Consider the following 27433-nt stretch of genomic DNA (forward strand, 5'->3'; position numbering starts at 1 on the left):
CATACTAAAAGTTAATTATTATCCAAGAGCGACTGTACTCTGTCCACTGCAAATTAATGCAAAGGGGAAAATGCAAATCTTCCCCTGAATCCCTGGTAGTCTTTTTCTTGGCCCACCCTGTTAAATTTACTGAAGTATGATGTTTATACTAACCTTACACTTTGTAAATTTATAACATAAACAAAAAAAAATCAGAGTGAAGTCATACTTTTTCACAGCAATGTAGTTATGTTCAATCCTGCTCTGATTTTTTCTCCTCACTCAAATGTTTCTGGTAAAAATCTCTGTGTTGATGTGCGCACATCTTGTCATGGTTTTAATTGAATATGTAGGAAAAGAGTTCATTAATCCTGTTCTTAATAGTGGGTGGTGGTGGGCGGATGCTGTGGGCCAAGCTCATCTGCCAGGCGTCCACCAGATGGACATTTAGTTACAGTTAGTAATTGCCTCATCAAAGCTTTGTGGTTTACAGTCCGAATGACTACCAGTGCACCTGGAGCCGTGGATAGCAGCTGCACCATCGCCCTGTGGATCCTCTGCAGCAGCAGCTGAACAAAGACCTCAGCAGGCACAGCTCACAGCAGTACATCACAAAGATATTGTTTGCATAGTCCAGAGCCGTAAAGGTCCAGCTTGTTTCAGACTTTGCCTGTCAAACTTGTTGAGATCAAAAAGTATTGCAGAGTGTGGAAAATATATTCTATAGAAATATATTAGCAAATGTCATATTAATCCAGCAGCTAATAAAATGTGCATAATCATGTGTTATTATTATAAGTGATCTGCTTGTAACAGCATACGTGGCTGCACAGAACAGGATGTACTCAGGATGTGCTATATACATCATAGTGAGAGACAGTTGAGATAGCTTTCTAAGTGTTATAGAAGATTGCCGGAAAAAAAATTACATCTAACTGTCACTAACTGTAACTCATGCATGTTATGTTATCTGCCTACGCATGAAGGGGCGTGAACCTTGATATATAAAACTGTGTATCTAAGTGCTTCCTCTTTTAGATCGACACAGAAGGTAGTATTGTGTACATCTCCACATGCATGTGCTTAATAAATGATTGTTGATTGACTGGACCTGCTCTGAGTATTGGTTGTTTGTTCTCAGCCCAACATCAAAGAATTTGGGACAAGAGGGAAAAGGTTAAGCTGCAGTGTGTGAATAAAAATCAAATTCTTGTTAGAAAGATTTCAAGGTAGTTCTGCTTTAAGGTGTTCAAACCACTGCCTGATGGTAGAGTGCTGAACTGAGGACCTGTGCCACCTAGTGGTCTCTGCAGGGACTGGTTACTGGAGAACCAACAAGCCAGATGTTTTAACACAGGTGCACGTCATTGCACGATCTTCTCATGCAAAGTGGCATGTATTACAACTGAGCAAGCACAGCTGACTGGTGTTTCATTGGAAACCGTGGCTAAAGTGCTGTCATACAGATTCTTAGAAAAGATCCCAGTAAACACATTGGAAATTGCAACATCCCCAAAAAAGAAAAAGTGCAAGAGCAGCTCATCGTCATGCTGCTGAAAATGTCAGCGCAGGATGTGATCAAACTCAAGAATATTCTGTCAGTGATTACAGAGAGAAGGATATGGAGTCATTCCATAAACCACGAGAGCGAATGTACATTTGTCAGTTGTGTGCTGCAAAAAGAGCCAGACACTTATAAAAAATAATAGTTTGGTTATCCTTCATCATATTATTGAATGACAGGCAAGTACAAGTGTGCCTACAAAGGGCAGAGGTCTGACCCTGATCCGATCAGTCTTCATCTCTGGTTGATTTTTGTGGTTGAGTAAAAGGAAAATTAATTAAGTGACATAAACAAACGACAAGTCTTTGAGTATAACAGAAATTCAGTCCACTAAGAAATTCTCTGAAATAGATCAGCTATTAACTGAGGCCCCAACAAGAGTTTGGACCTTTTCTAACATAATGTCAATATTTGAATAGATTTTGACTCCACTGTCTGGCACCACAGTTACCCTTAAAAAGAGCACATATGTGTTTTCAGTCTCAGGCACATGTCTCTCTGCTCATGGTAAAACTTTTCTGCCCTAATTTAACCAGCTGCATTTTTACGATAGCTGCCTGTTTGGATCTAGTTCATGTGAATGTTGTTCAGCCAGTCAACTGAGCCATTTGTTGGGCCATGAGTCAATGCTGACATCACAGTTTAAATTAATTGCACAGTTCATTTTAAAATTGTAATTGGCAGCCAACATTAAAATACTAATCAAAGTTTTTTTTTTCTTTTTTTGTTGCTGTTTTTAAAAATTGCAGCTGTTAAATTTGAATGTTTGGATTTTAAAAAATCGATGGATGGATGGAATTTAAAGTAGTTCAAACAGCAGATAGTTTCACAGTGTTTGCACTGACAGCAGATTTGAACATTGTGTAAAATATAAATAAAAGCAGAATGCAATGATCTGCGGATCTCACAAACACAATAAAAAAAACATGAGGAATATTAAAATTTCAACTGAAACATTTACTATGTAATGAAAAATATTAGACTATTTTGAATTTGATGGCAGCAACACATCACAATAATGATTAAATGAAGGAAACAAAAAGACTGGAAAAATAAATGGTACTGAAAACCAGCGGGGGTTTTGCTGTTAATTGGGTAAAATGCCATCAGGTCAGTTCGTAGGATGATTTGCTCCTCCAAATATGGAAACAGAGCTAAATGCCCCCCAAAAGATGAATTATTACATTACACACTTTTCCAATCTAATTCAAACTAAATCTATAGTAAGTTTGTATTGCTTTCATCTTTAACCCATTTATCGTTGGGTTGTACAGAATACAGGGGACGGACAAAAGATTTTAAACACTCTTTGTTGCTATAGCTATTTGCTGGTTAGTGTGTTTTCTTAAACTCTCTCTCTCTCTCTCTCTCTCTCTCTCTCTCTCACACACACACACACACACACACACACATGCACACACACACACACACACACACACACAGAAATCACATGTACTACCCCAAAAAACTCTCTTGAATCATTGCTGTTAGACATGGTGACAAGGTTAGATATAAAACTTGAAATGATTTAAGGCTAAACACACCGAAGCTGACATGCTGCTTTATTACAGAGCAGCAGATTGGACCTTGCTCAGCTGAGTCTGGGCCACATTCTGCTTGTGAATGTGGAACAGCATAAAGGATCTCTGCAGTAGTTAAGTTATTATCCGACAGATCTGGGCTGTTTCCCTTGAGCCAAAGGGACTTCCTCGAGTGAAGTGTTTTCTACCTCAAAGGCTCATCAGTTTACACTGGAATCCATTTTTTGTTTATTATATTTAATTGCCATTATGATTACACAAGTTTGTACTGATTTTAGCTTTAACATCCAGTTTGGATCAGATTTTGCACTTGTGCAATTATTTTGCAACTCTCATAAGTCCATGTTTTATTCATAACAGAACACAGAAAACATATCAAATGTTAGTTTTGAATTTGATGAGAGCAAAAAAGAGGACAGGTTTGGCCTGTGTTTACCACTATGCAGCATCCCCTCTTCTTTCAATGAAAGGTTTGCACTGCAGATTCTTCTACTATGATGACATACTGCAGTATGCAGTTTAGCATTGTGTTGCTGAAATATGAAAGGCCTTCCTTGAAGAGGAGGTTGCTAAAACTTGTGTATAAGCTTTCAGTAGTGATGGTGCCTTTTCAGATGTGCAAGCTGCCACTTCCATAGGCACTAATGCACTCCCATGCTACCAGAGATGCAGGCTTTTGAACTGAGTACTGATAATGAGCTAGATGCTTGGTCTCCTTTTTAGTCCAGAGCAGAGGGCAGATCTAGAGAAACTTTTTAGGGCATCATGAAAATCAGATGGAGTAGCAAAATACAAGCTATTTCTATACACATTCTTTAATATGTACTATATATGATTAAAATATATAAAGTGCAGTAAGTATATTCATGTTTCATATAGACAAACTCTGTGACTTTCTTATTAAAATTAGCCCAAATAATAAAGCATTTGTATTTAAAAATGACGTAAATGAAATGATATGTCAGTTTATTTAACAAATAAGCATACAATCAAAAAAGTATAAAGTCCAGAAAGCCAAACGAGGTGGATCGATTAAAAATGAATTTAAAATTAAGAAATGTAAAAAAAAAATAGCATTTAGCCTTCATTGACATTTGACATACTCTCTCAACTTTTCTGAAATTTTGATGTTGATGTATTGATGTGATATAATTTTTAGGAATGTGTGTACAGCTTCCTAACAGGCTGCAGCCTCTGCTCCCCGTGCATGTCAATGATCCTTTGGCCAGTGTTACAGCTCAGTGCTTTTCCTTTTTTGAACTAGTTTTACCATCACATGTTGGCCGATATCAAAGTCAGTTAGTTCTCCGTCCTGATGAAACATGATCTTTTTATTAACTTTATTGCTGTTGTTCACACATGAAACCATGGCCCACCAATTCAATTCAATTCAATTCAATCTTATTTATATAGCGCCAAATCACAACAACAGTCGCCTCAAGGCGCTTTATATTGTAAGGTAGACCCTACAATAATACATAAAGAGGAAAACCCGAAAGTCATATGAACCCCTATGAGCAAGCACTTTGGAGATAGTGGGAAGGAAAAACTCCCTTTTAACAGGAAGAATCCTCCGGCAGAACCAGGCTCAGGGAGGGGCGGTCATCTGCTGCGACCGGTATTAGAACATCTTAGGGCTGAGGTATATAACAAAGCCTCATCCTCTGGGTTCAGATCTGAAATTAGTGTGTGTTGATTAACCGAAAGTCATGCATTACTCATCTTTTTATTTAGTTTTCATTTCTGCATGCTGAGCTGCTGTGTGGTCATTCCTACAAAACATTATCCTCACTATCCTCCTCCGATTGATCGACCAGTCACAGCTCAAATTGTCTCTCTAAAAAACCCAAGCACCCTGTGCCAATGGATACTGGCTGGATGTTTAAAAGTTTAGTTCTGGTGTCGGCCTCTGCTTTGATTCTCTAAGTCCAAGATACTGACAGTGTTACAGGAAGGAATCTAAATTGATCCTATGATCGATTGTGGGACTTTAATTAAATATTTATTTTAGTATCATTGTTATAACCCCTAAGAACTTGACACTGCGACCTCATTAACCACGTGAAACAGCCACGCCTGCAGTCGTGCGTAAAGACTGCAACACTAACCGCTTACACGAGCCGAAAGAGGCTGACACGATGGAGCCGAGGTGAGTGCGGGGGACAGGTTAGAGTAGGTGGGGTTAATGTTGTTTGAGGTACAGGACAAGTTGATGCCTCCTCATGCCGAACCCATGCGTAATAAGTGCGATCGTCGCCGGTGAGGAGGATGCTGGATCATGAGGCTGGAGCTGACATGCGACTGGTCCGTAAGATCAACACAGGCATGAAGATCCACGCCGGGGGTGAGCACATGGGCTGCAGCAAGGTGGAAGACAACCAGGACAACCAGGTCATCTGTTTGCAATGTCAAGATGAGGTGATGCGGGTTTGCCCGGGGAGTCCGCGCAGTCCTCGCCGCGCTATCGCGACGCGCCTCTCATCCGGATCCGCAGGTAACGGCAAGCAATGCAGCACACGAGGTTAGAAAGAAAGCGCGACGCATGCTGTCAGCTGCAAGCCTTAATAACACTGTTTCTTCCGTTCATATCGTCAATTACTCCGATTTCAAGCTGAAATGTGGGTGTGGTGATCCACTGTGCTCAAAGTGAGTCCACGGGACGACCCAAGGCACACACACAGTAGTGGAACACCTCGCAAATTCTCACAGAGCAGACAGCGAGAGCTGCACTACCACAACACATACTAGTCCTTTTTTATTTTAAATATAATTGCATGTTGTACAAGAGATACACTGCCTCCGAGTACGGGTGCTATTTTTTCAGTGAACATTTTGCTGTGGTGTAATTCATTCATCTGATGTTAAATTAATGATGTGGCTGGAAGCTGCTCAGAGGCTGATATGGTTTGTTCAGCGGTGTGCTCACTCCAAAGCCCATAGCTTTGGAAATAAATGATACCTGCAGCTTTATCTCTACACCGGGACGGAAATGTGTGTGCTTAAAAATATTCCCAGTCGGTGATAAATGTCTACACTCTGCTGCATTTGCTCTTTTTTGATGCATTTGTAGGTGTTAGATAGGAAACTAAAGGAAATTAGAGTTTGTTTTTTTTAAAGTTGTCTTAGTGCTTAAATGAGAAAAAGCAGTTCAGGTGTTCATTTATCAGTCCCAGGCAAAAATGTTGGGTGGTATCTTTCAGGAGGTGACTGCAGTGCCAGAGAAAGTCTTCTGCTCTGCTGAGGCAGATTAATGACTTAACCTCTGTCTCCCAGAGGAAAGTTGGTGTTCCACATCAGGCCTTCAGTTTCCACTGTCAGGTTTATCTTATTAATTGGAGCCTCGGTTAACAAAGCCCCTCAAAATCTCCTCCCACAAGTTTTTCAAACTGCGCTAATCCAAATAAAGGCGCAGATAAGGTTGCTTAACTTTTTTTCTTTTCTTTTTTTTCCACTATTTTTGCTTTTGCAGAGCTCTCCCATAGATTTAAATGACAGATTCTGTGAGTGCAAATTGTCTCTGTCTTATAACAGTTCTGACAGTTACACTGTACTCTACTGGACTGAATTATTGTTGAGTTGCTTATTGTCAGTGATGGTATGAAGAGAGTGCTAAAAAATAGAAAATATGAGCACATCTATAACCTGCAAGAGTGGTTGGGTTAGGTTTGCCTTTTTATTACAACCAAAACTGTAACATTAAGTGTACACCTACTTTTCATCAAATAGTAATGCACATTGAAGCCATGTCTTAAATCATGTTGCTGGTCACATGATGCACACAGAACATATACATTAAACTCATGGTGTTCATTTTGCCATGATGTAATTTGGCTGCGAGATCAAAACAGTAGGAAAACGTACTTCAAAAGAACATTTCTGTGGTAAACACTGAACAGCTAGCTGTTGGCTAGATAGCTGCTCTCTGGGAATTTGTCATTGTCGTTGCTGTTATGATCCAGTTTGAATCAACACTTGATGTACTGAGTGCTTTTGTATTTTCTGTTTAACTGAATGTCCTCTTTAGTCTATTGTTTTGTTACCTTTTTGATGCAACTGATCCAATATTTTATTTATCGTATTGAACTCATCGTTTTACCTGTTTTGTATGCTATAATGCAGGAATTTCACAACAATTGGGATCAATAAAGTCCTTTTCATCTTATCATATCTTATCTTATTGTTACATAGCACCCCAACCTTTTGTAAATCGATACACAACTTAGCCAATAATTTTATTCTTGTTTACACTTATATTGTATATTGTCAAATAAAATAGTATTTAGCAGTGTAAGTAGCTCATATGGTGATTTATGCTTTCTATATAGTTAATTAATGAATAGCTAAAGGACTTAAAAACCATTCTGTTTTTCTTTGATACTGAAAATGTTGTTTTTTCCTTGGAATAATAGGATGAATGAAAGAGAGAATCAAATGAATCATAAACTCTTGATTATTATTATTATGGGTATCAACAGAAGCTTTCATATTTAGTGCATCCCTAGATAGCATTTAACAGGCTTTCCATTATATATGTGGCTTTAATTGTATTAAATATGAATAATATTGTTTCAGATGTGCCACTTGGGTCAAACTTGTACTATTATAGCAGTTCAAAAAGAAACTGAAGTTAAATTAATGTAAAAGTTGTTAATCATTAATCTTTTTTGGTCAGCATCACAAAGACTGCAAAAAGTACTGCAAAATGCTTCACAGTTAGATCTTACTCCATTCAGTCTCGTATGAGTTTAATTATTTTCTCTTTGTTTTGTCCAGCCTGCCCTGCAGGGAAAAAAGGTGAAAATCACTTGCAGTATTCGAGGCATTATTTCTTAAACATTATCAGGCTCTTGGAGAGGTTTTCTCCCTGTAATCCACAGAGTTCTACCACAGTGAAAGCTTTTATTCCCTCTATATAAATCGGTAGACAAAGGCAATAAAGCTGTCAGACTCATGCATTTTATTTCCCTACCTCTGCCAAGGTCAAGAGTTTCCTCCCCTTGTGTAGCTCAATGTGGATCAGGGCACTAACATTGCAGGATTACGGGTTTGATTCCTGTAACGCTGCTGGGTCATGGATTTTCACAAGCCCCCAGGAAAAAGGGAAGCTCAAAAGCTTAGTGGGCACATTTGAAATTGCAAGATACATGTTTCTCTGGGACTCCATGGTACTGATGGTCACCTGTGCTAACAAAAAAACTCTACCTTAGTTACACTAAATATTTGCCTTCACCTTATACGTGATGTCTTCTCCATTCACAGATCGCGAACCCAGCAGTAGCAGCTACAATGTCTCCTCAGGAACCTTCTACAGTTGTGTCAGTCAGATCACCATCGGTGAGTGCACTGCTTTTGAGTTGTCTCATGGTTCCTTCAGCGTGAGGATTTGGTCAGGAGATTTGGTATCTCCTGCATGTAGTTAGTCTTGTCTCCATGTTTGTTTACATTCTGTCTCACCATGTCCCCTTGTCTGTGCAGTGCCTCTGTGCCCTCTTGCTGTAGTTTCTCATTTTTCTCTCTCAGTTGTGTCTCCATGTTTACTTTTCCTTTTGTCTATGTCAAGTTTTTATGTCTCTGCCTCTCAGTTTTACTTTTCTAACGTGTTCCCCAGGTGTGTCCTCTCTACCTTGATTCCTTCTTATTGTCTGAGTCTGAGTAGTAAAAAAAGTGAAGCGTCCATGTGGACAGTTTTATGTTTGTACCTAACATTTTCAGAAAACTGTAAGCAAACTGTAAGCACCCCGGGCAAAACCCATCCACAGAGCTATTTAATCTAAGCACTGGCTTTACACTAAAGGGAAGTTCATTTCCAAACTCTGCAAAACATCACTGGACTTTATTTAACTGGGAAAAGGCCAACACAACACTCTCCTTAATCAAACACAAATGTTTATATCAAGCTCGAACATTTTGGACTTAAGGGCCACTGACTGAATACATTCATACAACCTGAATTCCAAAAAAGTAAATATAAAAAAATGCAAAGATTTATTTACAAATACCCCAAAACTAATATTTTATTAATAGAACTTAAAAAACATATCAAATGTTTAAACTGAGACATTTTACTTTTTCATGAAAAATATGATCTCATTCTGAATTTGATGACAGCAACATGTCTCTTAAAAGTTGGGGCAACAAAAGGCTGGAAAAGTAAGCCCTAAAAAGAAAAAGCTGCAGGAACGTTTTGGTAATAATTAGGTTAATTGCCAACAGATCAATAGCATGCTTGGGTAAAAAAGAGCATCTTAGACAGGCAGAGTTTCACTTATCTGCAAAAAACAAGAGCTGTCTACAGATTGTGGAACAAATTCAGTGTTTTTAAGTATAACATTCATTTTCTGTTTCATAATCTATACCATCAAACCCTAAAAAGATCCTGAAAGTGCTGTGCAAAAGAGATGAACACTGAAGGCTGTGATCTTCATGTCCTCAGGTGGCGCTGCATTAAACACAAGTACAGGCCTATCAAGGTCTATCATGCAATTGCTGCCATCTTCTCTGCATCTCACACTAGAACAATCTCGATAATAAATTTTTTTAAAAGGCAAAATTGACATGGGGAAAATTTTTATCATCATAAATAAAAAAGGAAGACAGAATGCGCATATTTACTTTAAATGTTTTAGCAATATAATGGGTGTTATATTTTATTTTTATTATGTATCAGTGCAGTTTAGTCCCGTATGGATTGTTAGAGTTCTGACAGCAGAGGGGTTAGGGGAAATTTAACTTGGGATTTGCTAAGCAGTAAGAAAATTAAAGATTTCTGCTGACCGGGAAGTTTGTTTGTATGTCCAAGGTTCTTGATGGAAAATTGTACAATGGTGACAAAGCTGTTCAACATAATTTTCCTGCCTGTCACAAAACTGCAACTGCCTGCCATTTGGAATATTGAGGCCTTGGCTTTCGACATTTTTTCAATGAATATTAACACAGTGTGTGGTTGGCCTGTAAGCTACTGTATAGGTTGTTGACAGCAAGGGCATTCAGACTGTGCTGCTGCTGCATGCAGGTGTTCCTCTCTTCTCGAGAAGCTAAATTTAAAAAAAACCCCAACTAACTAATGAACTGCTGAGGGGGAGCTTTGGACCGCTGAGACTCACTCTGTTGGTTTTCACAAAAGAAAGATCTATAGTCTTGTCCCACACTCTGACATCAAAAAGATTTACTGTGCTGCCTGTGATTTTAAAGCCCCGGCCTTTGTTTGAGAGGAAAATACAAGTCAGCATCACCGTAGGTTCTTAAAAGTTTTAATCGATTATAATCTCACATCAATTCTACCCTCCTTTATTGTTGTAGGAATCTACTGGGATAGTGCAGCTTATAGACAGAGCTAATATTCACCCTGAGGTAGGGATTCAGTGAAGGATGAAATAAAACATTAAATGCGTCATGCTGGAAATTTTAGAGCACTACTGCACTGAGGTTGGCTCTGCACTGGCCAGAACCAAAAACACAAGTTATCCTTTTTTTTTTTTTTTACAGTTTGAAGTGTGAGATTTTGCCGTCCGAGAGGATTCATGGTGTTTTGTAAAAATATCAGGTCATCACAAAATTCAAGTTCAGTACTTTGAGGAAAGATCCCCAGCTCTGCCATTCATTCGACTCTGCCCTCTCTATAACTGATCGCTTTTCACCCTGACTTCAACTAAGCAGTGTGACACAGCTAAGAGCACTTTTCACTCGACACGTTGCAAGAATTAAGCTGATATAAAGCATATACAGTAAGTGGCCCCAAAAAAGTCTTTGTTGGCACTGAATGAAATCTGAGAAGAGAACCACATAAAGTGGCATTTTTAAAACCCAGCAGCCTACAAGAAGTCAGATAAAGGACAACAGAACAAAAAATAAATAAATAAATGGATGAATTGATGAGGAGGGACAGGTATGTTTTTATACCACCAATGAAGTCCAGTGTTTTGACCAGCGAAGATGTTTATTGTCAGAGAAAGCAAGATGAACAGAGACAGTGCAGTCGGAGGGACAGGGAGCGATGGTGATCAAGTGAGCTAGAAAGTGAATAAAGAGAGGAAAGGGTGTTATGGTTTGTTCTAGATAAACAATTTAGGTTTGGGTAAAGACACAGGGTTGGACATGAAGGTGGCAGGAAGAATGAGTCGAGTAAAGTTTCACTTGTCTGACTCTTTTGTTTCACTTAATGCACCTAATAATCCGGAAAATACGGTTACTTCCGCCTTCCTTTAGTATGTCCAGAAGTCCAAAACATTTCGTCAACATTGTTGTGTTTGTTGGGGAGAAAACTTATGAAAATACAGTACAGTGGCCCCTCATTTATCTTGGGAGTTACGTTCTAAAATTAAGCCGCGATAGGTGAAATCCGCGAAGTAGTTAGCTTTATTTTTTACAACTATTATAGATGTTTTAAGGCTGTAAAACCCTTCACTACACACTTTATGCACTTTTCTCAGACAGACATGAACATTTCCATACTTTTCTCTCCTGTTTAAACACTCTCAAAGTTCAAACCTTCGTAGAAAAATAAGTCCAGTATTATAGAACGAAACCAAAGATCAAACCCTGTTTTCAGGTCCAGAACATGGCAATAGAGCAGCTGCCAGATTATTCAACAATAATGAATCAATGGTACAGAAGTGGAGGAAGCAAGAAGAATGAGTTGAGTAAAGTTTTACTTATCTAACTGTTTTGTTTTGCTTAAGGCGTCTAATAATCCAGAAAATATGGTAACTTCTACCTTCCTTTAGCATGTCCAGAAGTCCAACTTTTTGAATGACGGTTAGCATCTTCCTCTGCCTTTTGGGTGCTACCGCAGGTGCCTTTGACGGTGCAAAAATTTTGTCGACATTGTTGTGTTTGTTTGGGAGAAAACTTACAAACATATAGTACAGTGCTTCAGAGTCACACTGCTAGCGATCAAAGATTTATGTAAATTATATAAATTTGATAAGTTGACAAATCATGCAAAATTGCATACAAAAAAATACGCGAAACAGCGGTGCTGTGAAAGGTGAGCCGGGTTATAGTGAGGGACCACTGTATTGCCAAAAGTCTCAGATCACCAACTTTCTGCAGAGTCAGAATTTATGTGTTCAAACCTTTAGTGAAGGTTACAAATGATCTTCTTATGGCCTCTGACAGTGGACTCATCTCTGTGCTTGTCCTGCTAGGCCTTAGTGCAGCGTTCAGTACCGTTGACCACAATATCCTATTAGAGCGATTAGAGCACGGTGTAGGTATTACAGGTACTGTACTGCAGTGGTTTGTATCATATCTATCTAACAGACTCCAATTTGTGCATGTAAATGGAGAGTCCTCTTCACACACTAAGGTCAATTATGGAGTTCCACAGGGTTCAGTGCTAGGACCAATTCTGTTTACATTATACATGCTTCCCCTTGGCAGTATCATTAGAAGACATAGCATACATTTTCACTGCTATGCAGATGACACCCAGCTCTATCTGTCCATGAAGCCAGATAACACACACCAATTAGATAAACTGCAGGAATGTCTTAAAGACATAATGACCTTGATGGCCGCTAACTTTCTGCTTCTTATTTCAGATAAAACTGAGGTTATTGTACTCGGCCCTGAAAATCTTAGAAATATGGTATCTAACCAGATTCTTACTCTGGATGGCATTACCTTGGCCTCCAGTAGAGATGGACCGATCCGATATTACGTATCGGTATCGGTCCGATACTGACCCAAATCACTGGATCGGATATCGGCGAGAAATAAAAAATGTAATCCGATCCATTAAATATCAAAAAAGCACCTCACAAAACTTGCTACACGTGTAACTCCGCTCATAACCGTAGCACTTAGCAGCAGTGTGCATCACGTGATAGAGCGGCTGTGTGTATTTGTAGCCTTGCTACCAAACCAGCATTTCATCTATGAGGAAGTTTTCCCAGAGAGAAGTAAAGCAAGTGTGTAAGTTCATCTCTGAATGTCTGTAAAGCGTTCCCACGTTAAGCTTAACAACCATACCTGGAGACTGCCTCTCTCTCTCTCTCTCTCTCTCTCCTGCTGCTTCAATCGTGAAACAGCTGATCGGCTTTTCTGTCTCGAGTCCGTCTCTCTTCTTAGTTTTTGGCCCACTTCTCACCAGAAAGAGGAAACCAACGTGCTGCTGAACAACAGCAGCACGTTTAAGCTCGATAAGCTGTTGTTAGAATTTATTTAATATTACTTTCTACACCAGGATCTTTTTCTACACAGCTGACGGCTGGTAATTGTGCAGGGGCGGATCTAGCAAAGTTTAGCCAGGGGGGCCGATAGGGCATGAACAGGGAAAAGGGGGCACAAAGACATACTTTTCTTTCTTATTCTCATTTAAAATGTCTAGTTTTTAATAAATAATTATCTGACTCTTACACCCAAAGTTTTAATCTTGTGTAAAATATATAGAAGTCCATTACTGTATATAGTAACTGTTAAGTCTAATATACCCTAGTAAGCTATAGTACTTTTTCCTTTGGGAAGATACCATCTGTGCAGTCTGCAGTTCTGTTGAAGAAAGATGTTGAATCTATTTAATTATTCTTGAAAAATAATTTATTTTTGTGCATTTTCCCCCTGCATCAAATTAAATTTGATTACATCGATTAAGCATCATGAGGTGGAGGGTGGTTCCCTATTTTTTATTTTTTTTTGCTGGGAGTTTGCAACCCTATTAGTTAGGTTGCTTAAAATTTCTTCTAAGTACTCTTTAAAATACCAGAATAGGGAGGATGGAGCAGGTTTAACTTTATTAGATTGATCAGTGTTGCTGAACTATGACATATTTTGGACGCAGTGTATTTTTTACATACAGGTATAACAGAATAGCTTTAGTGTTGTTATTTATTTAAACTTGAGTATAAACTTATACAAAATGCAGCAAGATATTAAAAAAACGTTTTGTTGATTAAAAAACACACTATATCGGATTCATATCGGTATCGGCAGATATCCAAATTTATGATATCGGTATCGGACATAAAAAAGTGGTATCGTGCCATCTCTAGCCTCCAGTAACACTGTGAGGAACCTTGGAGTCATTTTTGACCAAGACAAGTCCTTCAACGCACATATTAAACAAATATGTAAGACTGCGTTCTTCCATTTGTGCGACATCTCTAAAGTTACAAATATCCTGTCTCAGAGTGACGCTGAAAAACTAGTTCATGCATTTATTACTTCCAGGCTGGACTACTGTAATTCATTATTATCAGGATGTCCTAAAAACTCGCTGAAAAGCCTTCAGCTAATCCAAAATGCTGCAGCAAGAGTACTGACAGGGACTAGAAAGAGAGAGCATATTTCTCCTGTTTTGGCTTCCCTTCATTGGCTTCCTGTTAAATCCAGAATTGAATTCAAAATCCTGCTCCTCACATACAAAGTCGTAAATAATCAGGCCCCATCTTAATGACCTTGTAGTACCATATCACCCTATTAGAGCACTTCGCTCACGCTCTGCAGAGCCTTCAGTTTTCAGGCCCCTCTTCTGTGGAACCAGCTTCCAGTTTGGATTCGGGAGACAGACACTATCTCTACTTTCAAGATTAGGCTTAAAACTTTCCTTTTTGCTACAGCATATAGTTAGGGCTGGACCAGGTAACCCTGAATCCTCCCTTAGTTATGCTTCAATAGACGTAGGCTGCCGGGGGATTCCCATGATGCATTGAGTTTTTTCTTTCCAGTCACCTTTCTCACTCACTATGTGTTAACAGACCTCTCTGCATTGAATCGTACCTGCTATTAATCTCTGTCTCTCTTCCACAGCATGTCTTTATCCTGTTTTCCTTCTCTCACCCCAACCAGTCACAGCAGATGGCCCCGCCCCTCCCTGAGCCTGGTTCTGCTGGAGGTTTCTTCCTGTTAAAAGGGAGTTTTTCCTTCCCACTGTCGCCAAAGTGCTTGCTCATAGGGGGTCATATGATTGTTGGGTTTTTCTCTGTATCTATTATTATACGATCTAACTCAAATATAAAGCACCTTGAGGCGCCTGTTGTTGTGATTTGGCGCTATATAAATAAAATTGAATTGAATTGAATTGAATGTGGCCTTCAGATTAGCTCAGGAACATATAGAGTGTATAGGACTATAGAGCTTCATTGAATGGGTTGCCATGGCTGAACAGCTGCAACCAAGTGCAATGGAAACCATCCGGTTGAAACTACGCCACCACTGAACTCTAGGGCAGTGGAGATGTTTTCTCTGGAGTGATGAATGATGCTTTGATGACTTTGGCAGTTGTCAACGGTACCTGTCTGACACCATTGTGTCTCCAAGTGTCAAGTTTGGTGGATGGAGATTATGGTGTGGGGCTATTTTTCAGGAGTTGGGCGTGGCCCCTCAGTTCCAATGCAAGGAACTCAACTTAATGCTTCAACATATGAAGACATTTAATGCTCCCAACAGATCACCAGTCTTTTGCAGGTTGCAAAAAAACTTTTCTTTTTTTTAAATGTTTATTTTATTTAACTTCCTTAAGGTTGGTACCTTGAAATAGTGTAAAAAGCAAAGAATGAACATTTTCATTCATTGTGTTTGACCCTGAATTGAATGTATGGATATTTTTTTACTGTATGAAGATTTTTTAAAAGACAGCTAATGTTATCAAGAATAATACTGTACATAGATTTGCAAAACTACAACTGTGTTTCTGACCTTTTACTTAGTTTTGTCCTTAAAATGATGAAAACCATTCATACAGTATTTAATATAATGTATGACTTCAACTGTGCAGCACTTCTTAGGCTGTGTTGCTGCAGTTTCAGACACAGGCTCATTCACTGCTCAAATTAAAGCACCAGTAGTTTCCTGTAAACTCCAAGCTCAAACCTGTTAATGCATTGTGCCGCATGTGGCCCAGATAAATGCACCTGTATTTGTTTTCTTACCTCTGAGGGCATCAGGAAGTGAGGGGGGGGGGGGGGGGGGGGGGCGGTATCTAGGGCTCTCTCTCCTCAGAGAGCCACAGGGGCACTTTTTTCTGATGACTGCGACATAGATAATGCTTAGAACACACTATGCCCGGGCAACATGAGTTTTGGAGGTCGTTCGGATACACGCCAGGTGTAGATTACAGCACCCACTCCACCCTTCCCATCGTTGTGGGTGACTTTTATGAGATGATGGCATTGATGGCTCAAAGCACTTGTTAATATCAGTTTAAAATCCAGAAGCCACTTACAGGTTATGGAGCACTGTACATTGACCACATAAATCATTCAGCAGGGATGTAAGCAGGTACAGGATACAAAAACTTCAAAGAACACTGTGTGCCTGTAAACAAATTCTAAAAGGCATTAATGGAGCCATACCTCCCCACATAAATCAATAGATTCCTTTTTAAGGCTTGAAGGCATCAACTAGACAAACGGTATAAGCTACAAGATTTTTGAAAAAATGTAAATTGGCAAAATTATACTAGTAGCAGTTCGTAAAGTAAAGTTTACATTTAACACCCATCTTAAAGGCTAACCCACTTCTAAAGTTTAAAACAAAACTATGCATATATAAACTGCTGAGGTGCTCTTTCTGTTTGTGGCCATCGAGTAGACGGGCTGCTCTGGAATATCTTAGAAAATTAGAGCAAACATGCTTCATATTATTTATTAAGTCCCCACAAGAAACAACAGATTTAGTATACATAGCCCAAATAACAAAATAGCCTCCCTATGTCTTAGGGTCATTCTCACTGCCCTGCAGTGCGCATATGCCTGTGTCCACCTCACACTGTACATCAGTAACGGATACATCTCAGAGACTGCAGTGTAATTTATCCATCCATCCCTGCTATTTTCATCACCTTCAGTAATATGAGCTGCACATGACACATTGTTTCATATCTTCACTATTCCTTATTTCAAATCATACACTGAAATGAGATCAGGGGTAACAAATCCCTATAGTGTGAGGGCATGTCTGTTACACTGCAGTAGTGTTTGTAATGAGTTAACAAACACAGTGTATTTTAACAAGGTGTCTGTGCTTTAAAAGAGTTGAAAAAAATCAAGTTTTCATCATTATTACAGGTTGTCTTTTTAAAAAATTATAATTCCACACCTACGAAATCAACTATAAATCATCACTATATTATAAATGGGTTCCAGTATTTGCTCTACATCCTAATTAATATCTCACTATGTCAAATTTTCACCTACCAAAGATTTGTCTTTCCAGAGGTGATGCACTTACAGTTTTCTCCCCCGGGGTGAATAAAGTCCTACTCACAGTTTTTGAAAGTGCTGACTTGAGCACATCATTTTGGGGGATGCCCAGCCTTACACTCTTACACTTCATTTGTGAAATCCCTCCTTTCATTCTCTCTGAAAACTGGAGGGTGTAAAAGATTAGATGAAATATAAAGTATGGCTTAGATTTATCCCGTCACTCCTCATCGCAGTTTATCCTCCAGCTGAATGTGCATTGCAAGGAGCGAGCCAGAGGGCCCGGAGACTGTGAGGCGTTCCACTTTTCTGCTATTGATTGGGGCTGTGTTTGTTCATTGCTGATGTACATCTGAAATCTGCTGCGCTTTGTGTTTTCCAGGAGGTGGCATGGGTGGAGGTGTTCCCTTATCCCACCTGCCAGTGAAAGATACCAGAAATATTAAATATACAAAACATTAAAAACATACTTTGCTGCTCTTTATATTTGGTACTATGTGTCTCATCTATTCAGTTCAGTTCAATTTTATTTATACAGCGCCAAATCACAACAACAGTCACCTCAAGGCACTTTATTTTGTAAATTGGACCCTACAGAGAAAAACCCAACAATCATATGACCCTCTATGAGCAAGCACTTTGTCAACAGTGGGAAGGAAAAACTCTCTTTTAATAGGAAGAAACCTCCTGCAGAATCAGTCCATTCATGTAAGCAAACGCAACATATCAGTTCAGATTAAAAATGCAAAACAGGTAGTGATGCTGCTATTGAAAAAATAATATTGTGATTTAATTAATAATTTGTTTTTAAAATGAAATTAAAAAAAATTAAGGTTTGGTTTGTGAAGTGTAAAGAAATAGTTTTATCATTTTTCCTTCCTTAACGAGACTTATTTTGGAAAATAGGACATTCATTTGCCCGTTATTTTGTGTAGAGTAAAAAACATACATAACATTGGCATTATGGCATTGGCATATCAGAGATTTCTTTAGAATAAGGCATAGAATAAAGTCAAGGTTAATAAAAAAAAAACACAAAAAAAAACAAGTAATCAAAAAGGCTTAATAAATTGAACACAATTAAATAGTAAATTGAAAAGAACACAGATTATTTACAACAGAGCTCATCTACTGCATCTGGATCTATTGGATCTCTGATTCCAAAGTTTAAGCCAACATAGATCAAGTGTTCTAACAGCAGGTACAAGAATGTACATTGTGGTCCTAATTGAAGGGTAAAGTAGGGCACCATGACCTGGAAGACAAGCATTTCAATTGACTGCAGCATTCTGAAGGTCAGCATGGTCCCTGTAGCCACCCAAACTGCACTTGATAATTTAATAATGGGGTCAGCAGCAACTTATAGGATAGCTATGTACAATCAGATCTGCTGCATCTATAATGCCCTACTGAAGAATTATAGATAATAAAGGTTTGGGGGGGCAGCTACATCTGGACGATCCAGCTCAGTCACTTGTCAGAGCTGAGCTGAAACAGGGAGGGAAGCCTGCTGAGGAGAAATCGAAGGCCGGAAGCGTGCCGAGCTGGTTCAGCAGAGGGCTGGTCCTCAGGAACTCTGGAGAGCAGCAAAAACTGACAGAAAAATGTGGAGGTTCTTCATGGCCCTTCTCATTATTATTATATTTTCATTTAATATAAGTCAGAGGTGTTTGAAGTATTCCTGTGTATTAACTTGTTGTTTTGCAACTTTTAGCTATTGGAGGAAAATGCAAAATTATGCTTAATAATCTATCTTTTAACTATATGCTTTTATGTCTATTTGTCTGTGTGGCTGTATTAAATTGTCATGAATTTTATCATAATTACTTTGCTGAACTAGAATCTCGTGCACTGAGAGTCATCTTTTGTGTGGTTGCTGCTGAGGACATGCCTGGCAACAATGAAAATTCAATGTTTTATTGAAGTTGGTGAAGTTTCCACCACTAGGGGGCAACATTACAACATCTGTTTGCTGTTATGTTCAGCATACACAGTCCCAATTTGTACATGTAGCAATGCTCCCATAAGATGAATGTTAAAGTTTTCAGTGTCCTCTTCCCTTCTTGTTTAGAATCTCATTATCTGCCTCAATTGTTGTCACTCAACAGGGTTTGATCTCGGGGGTCAAGTGGCCATCGAGTTCTCACACTGGAACAGTCCTTTTCCAGAGAGCAGCCAGAACCTCCCGAGTCCAGACTGTGTTCATTCCGAGGCCTCCGCTGTCCCGCCCATCAGCGAGCATCTTGAGCCAGTGTCCTGCCCGGCGTCGCTGTCCGTCACCCCACTCCCCACGTGCAGTGCCAGCCAGGAGACGCTGTGTGACAGCAGCACGAGTACGCTGAGAGCTGTGACAGTACATTCTTTTCAACTATGATACCTTTTTTTTTTTACAGCAAATCTACATTTCAGTTAGTAAAACACTGATTACAACAGGTCAGATGGTAACATCCTGTAGCTGTGTTGATATCAGGAGTTATGATTGACCCTCTACGCAATCTCCATAATGCTGAAACTGGCAGTCTGTGGGCCACACAACAACTGTTTACTCTTTTAGCTGAAGACAGTTCTTAATGTCTTTGGTTGTACATATGAGCTGATTGTCATGCTGCAGAATTAATCTATAACCAGATAAACTGCACGGTGTCTGTACTTTTCTAGCACAAAGGAAACTCCGATCACATCTGAAGCTAAATAAGGAGAAACGTGGTCTCAACCTCCAAGTTTCCTCCACCATGCATTTCTGTTTCCTGTTGACATTCATCTGCTGTGCTCTCTGGCCCTGGATTGAATAAACTGCCCTTTGTCGACAAGTGATTCAAATGTTATGGGAGCACCCTCACTGCTCAAGCTTGGCTTCAGACCAGGGACCCTCCAGTGTTTGTAAATTCTCAGCTAATGGCAGTTTTAAAGTGGAGTCAGCTTATCCTGTCATCCATAAGTGCGGGTTTTGTTTTATTTGAACACCATCAGGTTTTCCCATTCAGTGTAATCAATGCTGAGTCAACACACATATGGACATGATTTACTCTTCTGCCCTCTTTTGTCTTTGGCTAGTACCAATATCGATATCTGGTCACCCTTGAGCCTTTTGTTTGAGAAAATAGCCTCTTTAATGCAATAACTCAGGAACATAGGAGTTTCAAACTGATACCATAGATGCAACTACTTAAAATCTTGGACAAATTCAAATCTCAGAACCTCGACCTTGAGGTTTTCTGAAAATCTTGAAATGCGATAACTTGAGAACAAGGCGACGTAGGATTTTGGCATATGTATCTACTAGGAGCCTGGTGGTCACCAGTATTTTGCCTTCTGACCTCTACAGTTTTAGACCAGAGAAGATGAGGCTGAGATAATGTTTATATCGGGGACTTCATTCCTAAATATTGGTCAGAGTGTTCTGGCCCTTCGACCTCTGTGTTCACCTCACTTTACCACGCTGCAGGTTTTCCAATCGTCTGTTCTTATGTCTGTACACATCTGCAGAAGAGCTTGGGCAGCACATCTGCTACACCTCTATGACGTGGTGTAGTACACTATCACTTCTTCACCAGTGTCACCTTTTCAATATGGCTGTCCTTCACCCAGATTTGCCCCCATCCCCCCCCCCCCCCCCCCCCCCCCCCCGCAGCTGTTTTTGCTCCACTTACTTGTTTTGCTTAACGAACTGCAGATCTTTATATTGAAATCAATCGTTCTTATAGGGTTTTTATTATGACATGATAAACCTGCAATATCTGTTAATAGGTTAGATAGATTAATGGATATATTTATTCCCAGGTGTGTGTGTCTATGTGAGTGTGTGTGCCCTTCAGTCTCCATCAGAGGACCATGCTGACACTGTCATCAGTGCCAACTGTCATTGTTTTGGGCTGCAGCAACACTGACTAGCCGGCCCTTTTTTCTGATTGGCCGCTGACAGAGCAGCTTGACCCCCGATTGGCTGCCAGAGAAGCCCGATTAAGAATGCCGATGAGTAGCTCTCCTTTCTCTCTCTCTCTCTTGCTCTCTCTCTCTCTGACACTGTAAACATCCTGCTCATGCTTGTTTTTTTTCCTTCAGTGAGGATCTGTGACAGCTTTTGCAGCTTTCCTGCTGCCAGATTTGAGCATCTTTCACTATGACAGATCCGATCCGCATGTGTGTGAATGTTACAGTGATTCTGGACCGACTGATGCAGGGATATGAGGAATAAGGAGTAAAAAAAAAATAGTGGGGATGCTGGTTGCTCTCGCGGGACATCGCACTTGTTTGTCGCCCTCAGCGAGGGGCTGGAGGTGGAGGGTGGTGTGTGCATATGTCAGTGTGTGTATGTAGAGGAGTCATCGGGCTGTTTTGGCATTTGCTGCGGCTCAGCTGTGAAGCCTCTCCCCCCCTCCTCCTCCTCCTGCCTTCTGAGGAGCGAAGCTGCCTCTCTGCCTCTGCCCACCTTCACATGGTGAGTGTCCTCAAGTTGTCTTGAAGCAAAGGCAGCTTGATCTCCAGAACGGATTCTCTTCTTTTTTTTCTGCAGTGCTCTCACTCATTTGTTACCGTGTCCTTCCCCCCGCCCTTACACTGCTTCATCTTTCACCCGCAGTTCCCTGAACAGTGTAAGCATTTGACCTTCATATGCACACACACACACTCTTTCTTCCAGCTCCTCATAATCCCCTTTCTCTTGATTGTAATCCTACATGTTTTTTCCCACACGCTCCACCAGCTCTTTCGCTGTGATTCATCAGCTGTAACGCACGGAAACTAGTCATGTCTCTGTGAGCAATGTCCGTGTATGAGTGTGTGTTTGCTGTGACTGTGGTGACTGGGCACCAGTAGCAGCTCGGCAGGTGCAAAAATTTCCATCCCTTGGCCGCTAGGGAGAAAATGCGCCCCTGGGTATGATTCGCGCATCTAGCTAGAACAAACAATCCCTCCTAACTGGTGACTGACACCTAATCCCCCTTGACAACACACACATCCCCCCCCCCTCCCATTTCCCATTAACCCCCCCCCCCCCACACACACACACACATACACACACACATTCACACACACACACACACACACCTTTCTTCTCCTCTCAGCGTGAGCTGTCATCTCCATGTTGTGTTGTGTTATAAATGGAGCCGCACTGTTGAGTGTTTTAAGCAAATAGAAGAGAAGAAGAAATCCTTTTTTACTGGAGAAACATCTTTAAATGTTCTTGTGTAATAGTAATGTTATGCTCTTTTTTAATATGACCACCACCCCAGTCTTCAATAGGTTCTAAACACTGCGTTTTCCAGTGTATTTAAGACCAAGTTAAGATAAATTGTGTCCATTTACTGCTCTGCATGTAACATTTCAAAACTAATTCTCTAATCAACTGGGACTCAAGGTCAGGCACATAAAGTAAGAATAAGGTGAGTTTGCTTACTAAAAGACATTAGAAGTCTTGGTGTAAGTCTGAAAGAGATTATCTAAGCCAGTGAACGGGTCACAACAGTAATCTAAACACAATGGCACAAAAACATGGACGCTTAAATCTCGTGGTGTGTCCACAGATGTGACCATAAAGCACCCACAGCATTTCAACTTCAAACAGCTCATGCTTGGAAACTGTCAGGTTTGCTACATTCTAGATCAAAATAAGAACAGCTCATTAGCCACAATCTGTAAACGTCAATAACCTTTATATATGCTTTTAGCTCTAGTTTATATATTGTATAATATTCATAGCCATGGGGCTATTATTAGGCTACTATTTTGAAGCCAGTGGCATTTAGACATGATGATATTTTAACGGAAGGGCGAAGCTAATCAGCTAGTGTTAGCTTGGTTAGCAAAGCAAATTACTAGAAAAACTGAAAAGCTTCTTTAAGCAGGACTGAACATTCAGCAGCTGAAAGCCAGTGACACTGCACCAAAGACTTGCCTCTAACCTATGCCATCTAATAATGAAAGCTAAATCACAGTTTAAATATGGAAGCAGCAGTGAATGTTAAAACTGTGAAGACTGACATCATGGAGAGTTGCTTTAAAGCAGTTTTTTAATTCAGAAAACTTCAAATATTGTCTGCTTCTGAGTGACTAAAGTTATCTAGCAGTCACATTGACACCCATGCGAAACAATGTGCATAAGATTTTCATTCACCATTCTTGACTGACAAGGCAGGAGCAGTGGCTCGAAATGAGAGGAGCAGCTCAAGACATGTTGATTAAATATGTACCATATCTGACACTGAAATAACAAGCATGGCCTACTTCTCCTCACATTAATTTTGATGACTTACTTGCTTCAAATACCGGAAATCTTGACTCCAAACTATTTAGCAGACAAGTTTAAATGATTGATATGACATCCTGTAAATGAAAAAAGTATTCGGGCTGCTCAAACTGACACGGTGGAATCATATTATGTTAACAGAGAAGGCTCACCACACTAAAAATGCAGAAAATAAAATACATAATCAAACCGAGGTTGTTTGAAGTTATTCAAACAGGCTACCCAGATTTATGTGTCACTTTTGCATCTTCAAAATCAATAAAGTCCTGTTTGAGTGACCACGTGAAGCTCCAGTGTTACATCAGTTTACACAGTTTTATGAATTTTCTTCAGACGCAGACAATTTCCCGCTTAATGTTTTGCACCATTCCACTGCTGGCGTCTTTTTTTCAGCTTTTGTGATCAGCTATTTTTAGTTCAAGCTTGTGTGGTTGGAAAGTAGCAATCAGTTCGGAAAAATGACCTGCATTAGCATGAAACTATTGGTTTTGTTACAATGGTGGCTGGTCGTACTAAACATGGCTAAAGTTTCATATAATCAGGTCAGTGTATGTACAAGTAACCTGAAATGAACCAAACTCTAGCTTCAGCTCTGGCAGTGAGCACCAAAGCCCCTCCAACCTGATGCTTAAACCTTTTGTTTGCTACGGCAACCAATTGAAAGAAAGCTGGCTTGAAGTGAAGAAGGCCTTAAAGGAAGTGGAGCTAAAGCAGCATGGTTCAGGCAGAGGATGAACTGAGGTGCTGCACCAAAGCTGAGTCGGAAAAATAAAGATTGTTACATTTCAGTTCTTCTTGGTGGACATTAAGGTATTTCCAGGCTATAGAAGATATATCATTTCTCCACAAGCACTAACTTGCAATGACTTGCAGTGACCACTTGGAAAACTTTCTAGCACATGTGAGTGAGATTAACCTGCTCTACATCTACAGTAAATAAATAAAAAAGGTAATATCTAACAAAAACCCTTGGTCTGTTAGCTGATCAGATGCTTCTGACTGTTTTCCGCTTTAAATTGAAACTCAGAGAGCATTCTCCAGACTGTGGAACAGCATTCCCCTCCCAGTCAAATCTGCTCCATCCAGCCTGGACTGGACTTAAAACTCATTTTTACTCACTGGCATTTGAATCAGACTTGCTCATTGTGTCTTCACTCACTTTTTCAGCTTCATGTGTTTAGCACCTACTAAAATGTAAATGGTAAATGGGCTGTATTTGTATAGCATGGATGACTGGTTGTGTAAAGCGCTTTGGGGTCCTTAGGGACCTTAGGGACCCCAAAGCGCTTTACACAACCAGTCATCCACCCATTCACACACACATTCACACACTGGTGATGGCAAGCTACATTGTAGCCACAGTCACCCTGGGGCACACTGACAGAGGCGAGTATGTATTTTAGTCATTTCTGATCCAAAGGAAATGATTTCCACGTGCTTAAATTGCTTTATTTGAGCATTATGCAATTCTGATGTTCCAACTTAATTCATTAATTGTGAACCAACTTATATACTGCAGTTGAGTCCAATTTAATTAAATTGAGTTGATCCTACCTTTCCAAATAAGAGTAGTCCTGCAAAAGTACTTAATGCTAAGAAAAAGACATTTATAAATGTCAAAATACCTTTCCGTGATTATTTTAAAGTTAATTTAAAGAGTTATTTCTTGGAGTGTTCAACAAAGTCTAGAGTCCGGTTGACATAAAACCTGTGTAGACATTGTGTTTTTAAATAACAAAATGTACATAGCTGTTCCTCCAGCCACTTGTCCTTATCAGGCTCACAGGGGGGTGAAGGGGGCTGGAGTCTATCCCAGGTGTTATAGGGCAAGGTATAAGCTGGACAGGTCTAACACAGCTCGGACAATTTAGAAAAATCAATTAACCTAACCCCACTAAGCACATGTTTGTTATGTGGGAGGAAGGCAGAGTACCCAGAGTGAACCCACAGGGAGAGCATGCAATCTCCACACAGTTGGTGGAGTTGAACTCAGGACCTTGCTGTGAGGCAGCAATGGTAACCACCATACACTGAAAAAAAGGGATTGGCCAGCTCTTGGATTTACGTAAGCATCTTGCGTGTATTTAACACAATTGCCTCATGCTTTAAAGTTAAGTGTAACTATATAGTGTAGAAACTACATAATATGCAGAGAGGGTAGATTAAATTGTTCATATCATGTTCAAGTGAAGTAAGTCAATAATATAGCAATGTTAAATCCCGCGACACTGCACGGGATTTCAGTCTCGCACTCTTTGGATCGTGGTTTCAGGAAGGCATCCATCTCAGTCAAGTCGAGCAGCCACCTCTACTTTTTTTGGTATACCAAAAAAAGTAAATTGGGTGGTTGTTACATTAAAAAAGTCTACCTTGTAATTTGAACACAATAATTTCATGTTTCTATGAACGTAATTAAATCATGTAGGATTTGCATGGAATTCAAAAACTTAATTTGTTCTTGTTGAGATGACAGGATACAATCTAGTAAGAGTGGTTAGTTGCTGAACTCATGAAATTCACAAGATCGCACAAGATTTCAAACTGCAGGAAAATCACTGGAGTTATAAGAGGCAGAGAACTACACACACACCACGTGCATGCTATTGCTATTTATTGTGGATTAACCTGTCGAGGACAAAAACAAAAAAATTCTGCATCAAATACAGGAAATCATAGCTTTCCTGTATTTCCTAGATTGTTGGCATGCTGGTTAGTGCTGTTGCTTCACAGTAAGAAGGTCCTGGGTTCAAATCCACATTCTGGCTAGTTTGCAGTGGCTTCTCTCTGGGTATTCTGGTTTCCTCCCACAGTTAAAAGTCATGCAGTTATTAGAGTTAGGGTTAACTGGTGATTCTAAATTACCCGTGAATGTAAGTGCACGTGGTTGTTTGTTTCTATGTGATAGACTGGTGAGCTGTCCAGGGTGTACCCTGCCTCGTAACCTATCACTTCAGGGTTATTTCCCAGCCCTCCTGCAACCCGGAGGATGGTAGTCATTGTAAATCCATTCAATTTTTATGGTAACCAGACTGTAGATTTTGTTGAACATTATGTAATATGAAGACAACATGTAGTATTTAAGTGACCAAGTAGTATTGGGGTAAAAGTTATTGAATAGTGTTGAAATAAAATGACAAAATTGTGAAGGATTAAAATATTCCAAGAGCTCAACTTACTTCATCTGAACATGTTTCAATCGTGTTTTATGAACACAAAATGCACAGGTTTACTGAATATGAAAAAGTTGTGTTGATTTAACTCAGTTGTTTAGGTTTCTGCCAAAGCAAAACATTTGTGTGCAACAAATGTCCACTATTGAATCAAGTAAATCCAACATGGCCTTTTTTTCAGTGTAATGTCATTCAGAAACAATATGACTGCAAGGCTTGATGCAGAATTTTCTTTACATTTTTGTCCTTCACAGGTTAAACCACAACAAAGAACAATAGCATACATGTGGTGTGTGTATGGTTTTCTGCCACATCCAACCCCAGTGATTTTCCTGATACAACTACTACGAGTTGACGAGTATTAAAACTACATTAAGAGTATGAATATAGTTTATAGTGTACAGTACTTACTTGTATACAGCAAGTAAGTGAGCACATGAGGCACAGGTAATACTTTATGAGAAAACTTGACACAACATATTTTTTTTTTCTAATACAAAAAACTGCATTATGCATACAAAACTAGTGAGAATAAAATAAATAATAAAGCAACAACTTGCAAGACTAGGCTGCATGTAATGGCATGTTATATAAAATCTTAAAATACAATTAACAAATTCTTCATCTGGTAATTGAAAGAATTTAAGATGCATTTTTCTTGGATGTTCAAAATGAAAGAGGAAAAGGAAATAATCTACAGTGCCACTGCTGAAGTGTGTCTTTATTGAGTTTAAGGAAAACAGATGTGTGTACACCCAAAGCTTTAGTACCATGTGACCTCAGTTGTGGCTTGG

The 27433-nt window shown here is 39.6% G+C and overlaps 1 protein-coding gene across 2 annotated transcripts in view; it reads left to right on the plus strand.

The window, feature by feature from the left end:
* Positions 1-5029: 5029 nt before the first annotated feature.
* The window catches only part of LOC146498613 (anoctamin-4-like), a 64969-nt gene continuing 42565 nt past the window's right edge, over positions 5030-27433 (plus strand). The window contains exons 1-3 of one of the 2 annotated variants that reach the window (XM_085137458.1): positions 5030-5578; positions 8344-8418; positions 19334-19558. In XM_085137458.1, the coding sequence (XP_084993584.1) occupies positions 5353-5578; positions 8344-8418; positions 19334-19558 (526 nt within the window). In that variant the 5' untranslated portion in view covers positions 5030-5352. Of the gene's footprint in view, positions 5579-8343; positions 8419-19333; positions 19559-21131; positions 21664-27433 lie in introns of those variants that run through there. The other variant, XM_085137459.1, reaches the window with a different exon arrangement.

The sequence above is a fragment of the Neolamprologus multifasciatus genome, chromosome 17, assembly GCF_963576455.1.
Source record: "Neolamprologus multifasciatus chromosome 17, fNeoMul1.2, whole genome shotgun sequence".
NCBI classification, from domain to species: Eukaryota; Metazoa; Chordata; class Actinopteri; order Cichliformes; family Cichlidae; genus Neolamprologus; species Neolamprologus multifasciatus.